Source organism: Felis catus, chromosome A1 (assembly GCF_018350175.1).
Source record: "Felis catus isolate Fca126 chromosome A1, F.catus_Fca126_mat1.0, whole genome shotgun sequence".
NCBI lineage: Eukaryota > Metazoa > Chordata > Mammalia > Carnivora > Felidae > Felis > Felis catus.
This window is the reverse complement of record NC_058368.1, coordinates 86916581-86931433: the sequence shown is the minus strand read 5'-3', so window position 1 is coordinate 86931433 and position 14853 is coordinate 86916581. Positions and strand designations below refer to the sequence as shown.

The window sequence follows — 14853 nt, the reverse complement described above, 5'->3', positions numbered from 1 at the left end:
GAAAGTATGCATGGCATAATTTCAATTCTTGTATACTTATGAAGGGCTGTTTTGTGACCCAGTATATGATCTATCTTGGAGAATATTCCATGTGTACTCGAGAAGAAAGTATATTCTGTTGCTTTTGGATGCAGAGTTCTAAATATATCTGTCAAGTCCATCTGATCCAATGTATCATTCAGGGCCCTTGTTTCTTTATTGACCGTGTGTCTAGATGATCTATCCATTTCTGTAAGTGGGGTGTTAAAGTCCCCTGCAATTACCACATTCTTCTCAGTAAGGTTGCTTATGTTTATGAGTAATTATTTTACATATTTGGGGGCTCCCATATTCAGAGCATAGACATTTATAACTGCTAGCTCTTCCTGATGGATAGACCCTGTAATTATTCTATAATGTCCTTCTTCATCTCTTGTTACAGCTTTAATTTAAAGTCTAGTTTGTCTGATATAGTATGGCTACTCCAGCTTTCTTTTGGCATCCAGTCGCATGATAAATAGTTCTCCATCCCCTCACTCTCAATCTAAAGGTGTCCTCAGGTCCAAAATGAGTCTCTCGTAAACAGCAAATAGATGGGTCTTGTTTTTTTATCCATTCTGATACCCTATGTCTTTTGGTTGGCACATTTAGTCCATTTACATTCAGTGTTATTATAGAAAGATACGGGTTTAGAGTCATTGTGATGTCTGTATGTTTTATGCTGGTAAGGATGTCTCTGGTACTTTGTGTCACAGGATCCCCCTTAGGATCTCTTGTAGGGCTGGTTTAGTGGTGACAAATTCCTTCAGTTTTTGCTTGTGTGGGAAGACCTTTATCTCTCCTTCTATTCTAAATGACAGACTTGCTGGATAAAGGATTCTCGGCTGCATATTTTTTCTGTTCAACACATTGAAGATCTCCTGCCAATCCTTTCTGGCCTGCCAAGTTTCAAAAGAGAGATCAGTCACGAGTCTTATAGGTCTCCCTTTATATGTGAGGGCATGTTTATCCCTTGCTGCTTTCAGAATTTTCTCTTTATCCTTGTATTTTGCCAGTTTCACTATGATACGTCGTGCAGAAGATCGATTCAAGTTACGTCTGAAGGGAGTTCTCTGTGCCTCTTGGATTTCAATGCCTTTTTCCTTCCCCAGTTCAGGGAAGTTCTCAGCTATTATTTCTTCAAGGACACCTTCAGCACCTTTCCCTCTCTCTTCCTCCTCTGGGATACCAATTATGTGTATATTATTTCTTTTTAGTGTATCACTTAGTTCTCTAATTTTCCCCTCATACTCCTGGATTTTTTTTATCTCTCTTTTGCTCAGTTTCCTCTTTTTCCATAATTTTATCTTCTAGTTCACCTATTCTCTCCTCTGCCTCTTCAATCCGAGCCGTGGTCGTTTCCATTTTATTTTGCATGTCGCTTAAAGCGTTTTTCAGCTCCTCCTGGCTGTTCCTTAGTCCCTTGAGCTCTGTAGCAAGAGATTCTCTGCTGTCCTCTATACTGTTTTCAAGCCCAGCGATTAATTTTATGACTATTATTCTCAATTCACTTTCTGTTATATTATTTAAATCCGTTTTGATCAGTTCATTAGCTGTTGTTATTTCCTGGAGATTCTTCTGAAGGGAATTCTTCCGATTGGTCATTTTGGATAGTCCCTGGAGTGGTGCGGACCTGCAGGGCACTTTTCCTGTGCTGTGGTGTATAACTGGAGTTGGTGGGCGAGGCTGTAGTCAGACCTGATGTCTGCCCCCAGCCCACTGCTGGAGCCACAGTCAGACTGGTGTGTGCCTTCTCTTCCCTTCTCCTAGGGGCTGGATTCACTGTGGGGTGGTGTGGCCCGTCTAGGCTACATGCACACTGCCAGGCTTGTGGTGCTGGGGATCTGGTGTATTAGCTGGGGTGGGTAGGCAAGGTGCACGGGGGCAGGAGGGGCAGGCTTAGCTCACTTCTCCTTAGGTGATCCACTTCAGGAGGGGCCCTGTGGCAGCGGGAGGGAGTCAGACCCACTGCCAGAGGGGTGGCTCCACAGAAGCACAGTGTTGGGAGTTTGCGCGGAGCAAGCAAGTTCCCTGGCAGGAACTGGTTCCCTTTGGGATTTTGGCTGGGGATGGGCAAGGGAGATGGCACTGGCCAGTGCCTTTGTTCCCCGCCAAAATGAGCTCTGTCATCCCGGGGCTCAGCAACTCTCCCTCCCTTTGTCCTCCAGCCTTCCCGCTTTCTGCTTTCCGAGCAGAGGTGTTACCTTATGACCTCCCAGATGCTAAGTCCCGCTTGCTTTCAGAACACACTCCGTCTGGCCCCTCGGCTTTTGCAAGCCAGACTTGGGGCTCTGCTTGGCCGCGGCCCTACGCCCCCGCTCCCTCCTGCACGTCCATGGAGCATGCACCACCTCGCTGCCCTTCCTACCCTCTTCTGTTGGCCTCTCGTCTGCGCTTGGCTCCAGAGACTCTGTTCTGCTAATCCTCTGGTGGTTTTCTGTGTTATTTAGGCAGGTGTAGGTGGAATCTAAGTGATCAGCAGGACGCGCGGTGAGCCCAGCGTCCTCCTATGCTGCCATCTTCTGCCCTAAACTCCCATATTACATTTTTGAAGTGCCTCTTCTGGCTGGTACACAGCCTGTTATCAGCCATTGTAATATTACCAAACTTTTTAACTCACATATGTTTATCTTAAAAAAAATAAACACACAAATGAGGGGGGACTGCCCACAGGCACTTACTTGTCTATTGTCAAAATATACAATGTGACTGGCAACATGACAAAACTTGTGTCACCCCCTTACAATATAATATGTCTCAACACTCCTGGATTTAGTAAAGAAACACCTACAAGGAGGTTTGTCCACCAATTTCCAGTCTGAGATTAAAGCTCTGAATTCCCAGCTGCTTTGACAACTGTTATATATTCCACAGGAAACACAGATACAAGTTGAACAGGAGATATGTGACAATGTGAAATGGTTCAATCCAACCAACCAGTTACTTGGCCTCAATTTGTGAATTTGTATTATTTGGAGCTCTCTGCTTGTTAATCTTTTCTGTATTTCTCATAGCCTTCTGAATTACCTACACTGTAGTGGCCTCTTTGAGACATCATGAACAACAACTGATTGCCCTCCTCAACTCCCATGAATGAGAAGTTTCTTCAAACAAAATAGGAGGATATGTGGGGAAATCAAATAGCTATGTCCTGGGTTAGGAGATTATAGGGAACACATTGCAAAACAGAACACTGCTTTCTGGCCTTGCTGAAAACAGCAGGCTGTGCTTCCCTTAACTCAATATTGTATATCTTGGAGACACTCACTTTGCTTACCTAGCTAATATATATCTAGGGGGCACATTACACTTCACTTACCTGGTTAATGTATATCTAAGAGTATGTCCTGCCTGTTCTCATAAATTCCTTAGACCGTGTTATCATGTAGAATATTTTATCCTGTCTTAACTTGTTTTTCTGCACATTTTTCTATACATTCTTACTGGCACATAGCCCAGTAATGTATAACATATTGTTTCCCTAAATGTATGCTTAATAAATATGGGGCCTTGAGAACAGCTAGAGGAGACTTCCCTTAGCCTCCCTCTCACCTCTCTTGACTTCCATGGAGTTTTAAGTAATCCTTTTGGCCAAAGCCAAAAGCCAGACCAGCACAATAATAGATATGCAAAGAGGAGAAAAACATCCAAGTATATCATTAAATAAAACTAGCAGATCATGAAAGAGAGTAAATAAAAAAAGGATCAGAGTAAAACTACAAAAACAACCACAAAACAAGTTGAAAATGGCAGAAAATATATACATATCAAAAATTACATTGGGTGTAAGTGGACACATTTTCCAATCAAAAGACATAGGATGACACAGTGTGTATCTATGTGTATATACACATACACAAACACACATACACACACACACACACACACACACACACACACACACAAGGTTCATCTATGTGATGCCCAGATGATACTCATTTCAGACCTAGAGACACATCCAGATTGAAAGTAAGGGCATGAATAAACATTTATCATGCAAATGAATGTCAAAAGAAAGCCAGGGTAGCAATATTTATTTATTTATTTATTTATTTATTTATTTATTATATATTTTTTTGAGAGACACAGACACACAATGCGAGTGGGTTAGCGGCAGAGAGAGAAGGGAAAAAAAAGAGGTTAGAGTGGGAGAGAGCCAAATCATAAGAGACTCTTAAAAACTGAGAACATACTGAGGGTTGATGGGGGGTGGGAGGGAGGGGAGGGTGGGTGATGAGTATTGAAGAGGGCACCTTTTGGGATGAGCACTGGGTGTTGTATGGAAACTAATTTGACAATAAATTTCATTTATTGAAAAAAAAAACAAACCAGAAAGATAGTATGGGTCATCAAGTGTTATTTTAACTGGCTTAAAGAAAGGGGAGTCTATGATATGAGCCTAATACAGTGATGAAAAAACAGTAGTGGTCTGGACAAAGAAAAAGATTAAGCAAATCGTTACCTTAGCCGAGATTTGGGAAACCACAGCTAAATATACTAAAAACCTGTTTTCTGGGGTGGGTGGTGCTTGGGTATGGCACATGACTTTGGTGCATGTCGATTGAGTTTCTTAAGTTGTCCCCAGATGATGTCATTTGCCTTAGTTGTCCAGGGACATGGTCTCCCCCACTGTCCTTGTATGTGTGTGTGTGTGTGTGTGTGTGTGTGTGTGTGTGTGTGTGTTTGTGTGTGTTTAATGTTTCCCCTGTTGTCTTGTAAGGAGAAATTGGCCATCTGAGGAAGAAGGTTGAAGGGTTGATCCTTCCAACTCATGGTATGGTTTAATCAGACAGTCAGGAACCCAGTACAATCCTGATGGGACAAGAACACATGCATATCCCCATCCCCATGTTATCAGTTCATAAGGTCCTTTCCATGAATGATCACCTTGTACGTGTTTAAGTAGCACCTTGGCTGTGATATTTGAGACAGGGGATGGCACGAAATGCTGATTGGCATCTATCAAGTTATGAGAATCACAATTTAAACAATTTAGAGTGTATAAGTCTTTAAATAGTGAATTCCAAGGGGAGGCATTATGTAGGTTCCCCTTTTTTTGTTTGCGAAGCATTTGTCTTTTTTTTTATTTAAAAAAATTTTAATGTTTATTTAGTTTTGAGACAGAGAGAGACAGAGCATGAATGGGGGAGGGGCAGAGAGAGAGGGAGACACAGCATCGGAAGCAGGCTCCAGGCCCTGAGCCATCAGCCAAGAGCCCGACGTTGGGCTCGAGCTCATGGACTGCGAGATGGTGACCTGAGCTGAAGTTGGACGCTTAACTGACTGAGCTACCCAGGCGTCCCACGAAGCATTTGTCTTAAAGTGGCATGCGTACATTCTAATAGCTTGTTTGGTAGGGTTATATGGCTGTTAGCAAAACTTAGCTCCTTAAACGTTAAAAAAAGTTTTAACTACGTAATCAAAGATCTGAAAAAGAGAAAACATAAGCTTTGGTTTTCCCAGCAGACAAAAGAGAGAAGACCTTTGCATATTATTTTTTGTCAAGAGCAGAACAACAGTCCAAGAAAATGTTGTCTTTTGAACAGAGAGAAAAGCAGAATTTTAACCTTATTCCAGTGTACTTTTTAAAATCCATTCATTTCAACCTTAGTCCATCCTAAACACACATAAAAATTCCTTCCCAAAGATTTCCCTTCATGAACCTTCTACAATTTTCCTTTGCATTCAAATTTTGACCCAAGCCACTTCTCTCCAAACAACCAGTCTCATTTAGGACAATATTACTTTATTTTACCTTCAGTAAAAGTGTGTTTCCATTCCTTATATCTTCCTTACATATCTCCTACTTTCCTACCTACAGAGTTCCTTTCTCTATTAACATTAGCCTTAATTACATTTAGCAGAATTTTAACTCTTAGAAACCTTAGTCTCCAATGAAAACTAGGTAATTAGTTGAGAACTGTTACACCAGAATCTTTTTAAGATGGAAAATTTATCAATGAAGCACAAAGCATGTTTACCAACAAACCCACATAGCATTAGTTCTCTGCAATAAGATATCAGTAATCAATTTTTTAAGAATTCCGTTCTATTTAGAAAAGACCTAGATGTCCAATGAACTCAATCCCATTTATCATACAAACAAAACTTTAAAATTTTAGGTTACCAAAGAATTTGAAATCTATCTTAATTACTTGTGAAACTTTGAGACAGAATAACTATTAATCTAAGTCATCTTTTTGCAAATTGCAATAGAAATAACATGAACTTATTTGACCTTTAGCAAACCTAGATAGAATAAAACATATTTTATTTAATACTGATAAACAGGTAAATCTCAAACTAACAAATTAGCTTAAATATCAAATACATTCTAATGTGTCCACTTAAAAGACAATTTGTTCCCCATTGTCAGTTTTTACCTGAAACAGAGGTGGGAAAATCTGAAGTAGGTAGTCCAAGGGGGTGCTCTTTGCTCCTTGACATTGAGGACTAGAGAAGGAGTCAATAGTGCCTGAGGCACTGAGGGGTCAGTTACAAAGGCTGCACCCCAGGTGGTGCAGAAACTGTGCAGGTTGGGGGAAACTGAAGAGGTGAGGTTCTGTCAAGAGGCCTGGAAGCAGATAAAAGCCCAGGGTGCAGAGAAAAAGGATTTCTGGTTCTAAACCTTGTCAGCTCAGACAGAGGAGCAGATGCCAGGTGTTTGCTTTGTTTTGTTTCCCAGCTAGTGGAATTAGGCAGTCCATGTCAGGCTGGAGAAGGCAGCGAATTTCTCTGAAACAAATGGAGTTTTATCAGCTGCTTGGGAATATTCCTTAAAGTCCCTGTTGGAGGTAAAGTAACCACAGTTGGCTCTAATTATCATAGCCATTAACCCGGAAAATGAATGTGGGAGAAGCTCTCACATTTATTAGAAGGAAGAACAGAGAGAAACAGCCAGCATCCCCGTTGTTAGGGATGTCCTGTGTTTCCTCCAGCAACCTGGATTTATTTGGGGGAGGCTTATTTAGACATCCAATATGGGAGTTTAGTAGGCAAATACATTTGGGCAAACATATTCTGCAAGAGGCCCTTAGGTCTGGGTCCTGATTTGGAGCTGTGAAGGCCTGGAACTACGGTACCTCCATCGATTTGCCCTGTTTCCTGCAGAAGAGATCTAACTGATAGATCCTACTGTAGCCATTCAGTTTTATAGGAGATTAGTTCTTTCCTAAATTTTGTAATACAAATTGTTTCCAGTCAGTTAAAAAGGCATCCCAAGGGAGACTCTTTGGGGACTAAAGAGAAGTTCCTATGGTCCTCCTAGAGAGAGACCTTGCTAAGAAGGCAGAGAAGAGGGGTGTCTGGGTGGCTCAGTTGGTTGAGCATCCGACTTCAGCTCAGGTCATGATCTCATGGTTCTTGAGTTTGGGCCCTGCATCGGGCTCTGTGCTGACAGCTTAAAGCCTGGAACCTGCTTCAGATTCTGTGTCTCCCTCTCTCTGCCCCTCCCCCACTCACACTCTGTCTCTCTCTGCCTCTCAAAAATAAAGAAAACTAATAAAAAAAAGTTAAAAGAAGGCAGAGAAGAAACTACTGACTACTGTTTTTAACCTATGGAAAACACTGGAAAAGTTTTACAAAGGGGTGTTACCCAATTTTGTAATTTAGGTAGTTGGTAGAGGACATTGTTAGAAAACAGTAAAGCTAGAAATCCATCATGATCTAAGTGACATTCCTACACATGGAGACACATGGAGTCTTTACAGCCAACTTCCTAGGTTGGAAAGTTAGGTTGGGTTTTTAATTGAACCAGGTGCTGGTTTCAGCCAGCTTCCAGTGGAGGTCCTGTGGCCAGAAGTGGGCCAACTAGAGATGTGAAAGGGATCATGTTAAACATATGAGGAGGGAACCTTACATGAGAGTCTTAATATTGGCAGCTGCGCTACTCACTTAGAGTGCTGTCCCATGCCCAAGAAAGACAACTTTGTATAAGGACAGGAATAAAGACAGGGCGTCAACTTTCTGAGTCTTATTACCAGGCTGGCCAAGGTACTAACTTCCATCCAAAAGGCAGGTCTTCTCCTCCAAATAGAGTCGCCATGGGCTAGAGGATTGCAGCCTGAACAATTGACATGAAAGTGTTCCAATAAGACCATACTCCTCAAAAGCTCCCTGAAATAAGAGTAAAAGAAGAAAAGAGAAAGTATTCATTAAGTTTGCACTGGCTCAGAGTGCAGATGAAAAACAAAAACAAAAACAAAAACAAAAACAAAAACAAAAACAAAAACACAAAACTGAAATCCCTGTAGTATTTCTACTCCTATCGGAATACCCAAATCTTGATTATGCATTGGCTGTGTGGTGCAACCCTCTTGATTTCTAAAGTCCATACAGCATGCTGAAGAGGGAAAAGTATGGTTTTTGTTAATGTCTTTCAATCCCAAGAGTTAATTTCATATCCACATCCTATTGCTTCAATTATGCCCTTAGTAAAGCAGCTTTGGATACTCTTCTCAGCAACATTTCACTTCAATTCCTAAAAGACAGTGAAAGGGAGGGACACATGCCTAGGTTGATGTCCAGCAGTGGTAATGATGGAGAATGTATGAAACTCCCCAGCAGCATATCCTTCTCGTAAACATTTCTGCATAACTGAAGGCTTATGTCCCTCCGATATAGGTATTGGCTTTAAGCGATCAGGAGGAATAGGGACAGGAGGAGGTGACAAAGGGGAGTCATCCTCCACTATAGGAGGTGCCATAGGAGAGGTGGGTGTTAGGCTTTCTTTCTGAATTTTTTCTTCTCTGCAGTTACATGTAATGGACATAATGTCATATGGACTAAACTCCAGGTCACTAAAATGGAAGCAGGAACCTTCGCTCCTTTTTCATGTTTTTCTTTTAAATTTCTTCTCACTTGTTCCCATAGATCTAAATCAACTGTACCATGTTCGGGGAACCAGGGGCAGATGTTTTGTATTGTTCATAACAATTTACTTAATTTATCTTTTGTAACAGTAAAATTGGCCACCTTAAAAGCTGCTGTAAAATTTTTAAGTATAATAACTGTTTCCCTGTCATTTTTGGCCCACGGTAAAGAAAGAGAAAAGCAATACTCTGAAAACTAGATGGGTTGGTAGCTATCCCCACTGTTTCTTTTAGTACTGGTTCAGTGGTCATGGGCTCCTTTAGTTTTTGATTGTCTGAGAAAGTCTTTGCCTCTCAAATTCTGAATGATAGACTTGCGCAATATTTGCATCGTGAGTATTGCTGTCCCTTACCAAGATGAGGTCTGTTTGAAGTCTGGACAGTTTCACTTTCTTCTCCTTGAATGTGTGGATTCTGCTGCCTGAAAGTCTTCCCCTCAAAGCTATTGCTATCACATTGGGGCCACCAGTTGTGGGTTTGGCTTTTGGCTTTGTCCAGCAAAGCCAAGGATGGTGGAAAAGATTACTCAAGACTCCATGCAAGTCAAGAGGTGCGAGGGAGGCTAAAGGGAATCTCCCCAAGCTGTTCTCAGGGTCCCATATTTATTAAGCATACATTTAGGGAAACAATGTGCAATACATAAGTGGGCTGTGTGCCAGTAAGAATGTATACAAAATGTGAGAAAAACAAGTTAAGACAGGATAATATTTTATTCTTTCTAAGATCTTTAGACAGGTCTTAGACCTGTCTATGGTCTAAGGGATTTATGATCACAAGCAGGACGTAACCCCTAGATATACACTAGCCAGGTAAGAAAAGTGAGTGCCCCCTAGATATACATTAACTGGATAAGCGACACATTGCCTGCTGTTTGCAGCAAGGCCAGAAAACAGTGTTCTGTTTTGCATTGTATTCCCTATAATCTCCTAAACCAGGATGTAGCTATTTGATTTCCCACATTATTGTTTTTGATTTGTGGTTACCATTTAGTTCGTATATAACATCTTCTGTAGGTAGCAGCCTATATTAAGTTGATGGTTGCTGAAGCACGAAATCATTCTTTACTTCTCTCCACCCTCTCCCACATTTTAGGTGTATCACTGCCTCTCTGGTATACACTCTGAAAAGAGTAAATAATTCTCCCTCTCATACGCCCCATAGCTTCTATGCTGTTTCCATGGGCTGTTTTTTGTGCTGTCTCTTTAAGGGTGGAGTTTCAGCTTCCTATTGCTCTCTTTAAGAAGCCAAGTCCACTGATACTTAAAATTCCAGGCTTTAAGCCAAGCTGGTTGTAAGAAGTCAGGAAATTTGGCCCCTCTCACTTTCAAAGCCAAATATTATGGGACTTTGTCTTCTCCCAGTCGGTTCCTTGGTCTTATGGTCTGTTCTTTGCCTTTCTCCATGCCCCTGTTTCCCTCCCCGCCACAGATGGACAGGACCCTTTTAATTCCCCTCCATGCCTCCTCCTTTCCTACCCTCTTTAATGTGGTGTCTTTTCCACTGTTAGCTGTGGAGTTTGTTCTGTCAGTCTTCAGATCATTTTCTGCATTATTTACACTGTAAGTGTTATCTAGTTGTATCTATAGGAGAAGGCAAGAGTAAATTACCCAGAAAATGATCTGAAGGCTCTGCCATCTTCCTAGTGTCAAGTTGATATTTTTATAATTTATTTATATGTTATAAAATGTGTTTGTCTGAATTAGGCTATAAATAAAGAACTACTTTGCAATTGGTTGATAATTGTTCTAAATATTTTTGTTTTATAGGTTTGCCTGTATCTTTTTATTTTATTTTAAAATCTACATTTTATTATTGTTGAAGAAACTGGATAGTTTATAGTGAAGAGTTTCCCTCAGTCTGGATTTTGTTTGATGTATATTCATGGTGCCATTGTCCTCAAATTGCTGTTATTATCATAAATTTATTCTTAGATGTAAATTTTGATGTTATTGTCATTTTTTTTTTTGGTGACGGTGATCTATATATGTGGTTCTCTGTATTTTGAAGTTTTCAGCAAATGTTAAAGATCATTGCCTAGATTTGTGCTGTCAAAAATCTTACAAATTGAAGTCATTGACATTGTATCTTTCTTATTTATCTATTCACTAATCATGAAGAATTAAATAAGATTTCAAAAACATGGAGACATATTTACTTATATTGCTCTTGTTAAAAATACAATTACTGGGGTGCCTGGGTGGTTCAGTCAGTTAAGCATCCAACTCTTGGTTTTGGCTCAGGTCATGATATCATGGTTTGTGAGATCAAGCCCCACATCAGATTCTGTGCTGACAATGTGGAACCTGTTTGGAATTCTCTTTCTCCCTCTCTCTTTCCCCTTTCCTCACTTGCACTTTGTCTCTGTCTCTTAGGACTTTAAGAGACAAAACAGATGAACATAAGGTAAGGGAAACAAATATATTATCAAATTAATAAAAGAAATATATTAATATGATTTTATGTAGAACCTTAATTATAACTGATTTCAAGGGAAAATTGTACTGTCTGTGTCACAAATAAGTCTCGCAGTAATGCCATATATTTTCTTATATATTGAAATAGACATGATTTTATTCAGACTAGTTTCATAATATTAGAAGTAATCTTTCTTTGTGAATGTATGTGCATATATATATATATATATATATATACACACATTTGCCTGTAGGCACAAACATCATATATATATATATATATATATACACACACACACACATATGTATATATATATACACATATATATGTATGCTATTGTATATATTGTATTGTGTGTGTATATATATATATATATATATATATGATGTTTGTGCCTACAGGCAAATGCTTGTACACAGGCATAAATGAGAATGAGAAGATACATATATATTCTAGAAATATTTTGGGATATATATCATGTTATATATTTGAGATGGTATATATACTACATTTTACACATTGTTAAACTAAAAATATAAAATTGTGGAGACAATGAGGTAGCCCAGAATAGAATAGGAATAAGATAAACACTTTACATTTACTGGGAGTAGTTGTGAAAGTTTTCAGAATGAAAGTAATTTAGAAATATGTGGAGTGAGGAGTATAAATCAGTAGTGAAATGGTAAGAACTAAGTGAATTTTATTTTAATTTTTTTAGAGTTTATTTTACTTTAAGAAAGGCAGAGACAGCATGATGGGAGAGTGGCACAGAAAGAAGGAGACAGAGAATCCCAAGCAGGATCCTCACTGTCAGCACAGAGCCCAACGCGGGGGCTCACACCCACGTAACTGTGAGATCACGACCTGAGCCAAAACCAAGAGCCAGAGGCTTAGCTAATTGAGTCACCAGATGCTCCAGAAATAAGTGCATTTTAGAAATGAGGAGCAAAGAAAGTGATTTGCAGTGGAATGAATCATTCTCACTCCGAAGAGGGAGTAGGGAAATTTGGGAAGGAAGTACCTATAAATGATCAGTAAAATCTAAGATGTTCTAGGAGATGATTCTAGAATAGAGAGTTGACATTCTCTTGTGAAACCACTAATGTTTCAAAAATGCAAAGACTTTCTGAATCCCTGTCTGCATCTCCTTGTTTCGTAAACTATACACAATTGGGTTTAATGTTGGGGTCACAAGAGTATATAGTGCAGCTATCACCTTGTCCCTTTCAAATGAGTAGCTGGAAGCAGGGCGGATATATGTGTAGATTACAGGGCAGTAGTAAAGGGACACAACTATGAGGTGGGATGAACATGTTGAAAAAGCCTTCCTCTTGCCTTCTGCTGTGCGGATGCGGAGAATGGCAGCAATGATAAAACCATAAGACAGGCAGGTGAGGCTGAAGTCACCTATGGCCAGGGAAATATCAGCAACATATACCATCACCTCATTAATTCTCACAGGACTGCAGGACAAAGAGAGCAGTGGGGGTATCTCACAGAAGAAGTGGTCAATGTTATTTGGCCCACAGAAAGTCAGGTTCAGGATGAGACCTGTGTGTACCCAGGAATTGGTTACTGCAATAACCATGGCAATGCTAAGCAAGGCCACACACATATGGTGGTTCATAATAGTGCTGTAGCGAAGAGGAAAACAGATGGCCACATAACGGTCATAGGCCATTGTGGTGAAGAGTACCATCTCAGCCCCCAATGACCACGTGAAGAAGAAGAGCTGGGACATGCAGCTTCCATATGAAATACTCTTTCCTGATGTTAGCATGGTCCCCAGCATCTTTGGTATAATGCTTGTTGTACAGATGATATCCACAATAGCTAGTGCCAGGAGGAACACATACATGGGCGTATGCAAGGTGGTATTATAGATTATAACAATGATAATTAGGCCATTGCCAAAAAAGGCCACAAGGTAGATGCAGAGAAAGACAATGAAGAGAACTCCCTGCAGTTCAGGATTTTGGGTAAGTCCCAGAATCATAAACTCAGTTACAATGCTGTTATTCATTGTTCTTTGATGACACACATTGCAGAGAGTGAACAACTAGGAATTAAAATAATGTGGTTGATTTTATCAGGAGATGTGTGATGTGTGGTGTGTGTGTGTGTGTGTGTGTGTGCAGGTGTGTGTGTGTGTGTGTGTGTGTGTGTGTGTAATTTAGTGATTTTGTGTCGATTTGATACAACTTTATAGCAAGAATTCCCTTCTGATAGAGCATGATGGAGTTCTGTCTTCCAGGCAATATCTTCTATCCTCCAGATGGATATAATTTTCTGATGTACATTCTGCAATTAATGACTACACTAAACTGAAGTCAGTGGTTGAGAAGAAAAAGATAAGAAAAATTAATATATTCAAGTATTTCAGTATTACCATTTTGAGTTGAAACATTTAAACATCATTCACATATATATGGAATATAGTACAAATAATTACATATCTCACCAATTGTTAACTATATGCTATCTTTCTTGAAACATACATGAGCAGAAATATCTAGAACAATAGAAGCTGACAGGGCTAATTATAGTGGGAAGACTTCAGCAGCAAAAAGTCCAACAGAATATCCTGAGACTGGATATTTAGAGACCATTGGATAATTTATTGGTGTCTAAGAACTAAATAATTTAATCAAATGCCTGCCTGATATTTTTTCTTCAGTTTCAGAAGTACATTCTTAAAATCTCATGAACTAATTTGTTATGTCATATAAGAGTAAGAAGATTAGATATGAACATAGAAGATCTAGGATTGAATCTTCATTTTATTATAGCTATAAACTGGCCATTGAAACTCCATAGGCTTCATATTTCTGATGAAATCTCTTTTTATTTCTAACAATATTATAAATAGAGAGAAATATTAGGTAGTATGAAGACAGTATAAAAGTTTCTTAGGGATACTAGAAGAAAGAAACAGCTAGAAAAAGTTTTCTGGAAAGTATCCAAGAGATTTATGAGGGAAATTCTTGTTCTTTTCATTGCTCTGCAAAACTTCTCTAGCAATTTGTCACCTGCTTTCTTTTTTGCTTATTTATTTGGATAGATCTGTTTTTATGCATAATCAGCATTTTGCATGGATGCATGACTGTTAGGACTGTTATGACCTGTTGCATCTAGGAAAAGTGTTCAAAGTAATTGTGAGTTTAATAATAAATTTATGCTTCATAACTGTTCTTTGTCTTTTCAGAGATCACATTGTATTTCTGTTACCTAAACAGAAGAAATACAAATCATTTTGGAGACCACATCCAGTGTGATTTGCTCCCTCAAACCATGAAAGCTGAATTACTGATTTGCTAAATTTTTTTTAAATTTTTTTCAACGTTTTTTATTTATTTTGGGACAGAGAGAGACAGAGCATGAACGGGGGAGGGGCAGAGAGAGAGGGAGACACAGAATCGGAAACAGGCACCAGGCTCCGAGCCATCAGCCCAGAGCCTGACGCTGGGCTCGAACTCACGGACCGCGAGATCGTGACCTGGCTGAAGTCGGACGCTTAACCGACTGCGCCACCCAGGCGCCCCTGATTTGC

The 14853-nt window shown here is 39.7% G+C and overlaps 1 protein-coding gene across 1 annotated transcript; it reads right to left on the bottom strand.

Moving 5' to 3' along the window:
* Positions 1-12402: 12402 nt before the first annotated feature.
* LOC101091589 (olfactory receptor 13G1) lies at positions 12403-13326 on the bottom strand. The gene has a single exon (XM_003980599.1). The coding sequence runs from the start codon at positions 13324-13326 to the stop codon at positions 12403-12405; it is 924 nt and encodes a 307-aa protein (XP_003980648.1).
* Between the last annotated feature and the right edge of the window lie 1527 nt (positions 13327-14853).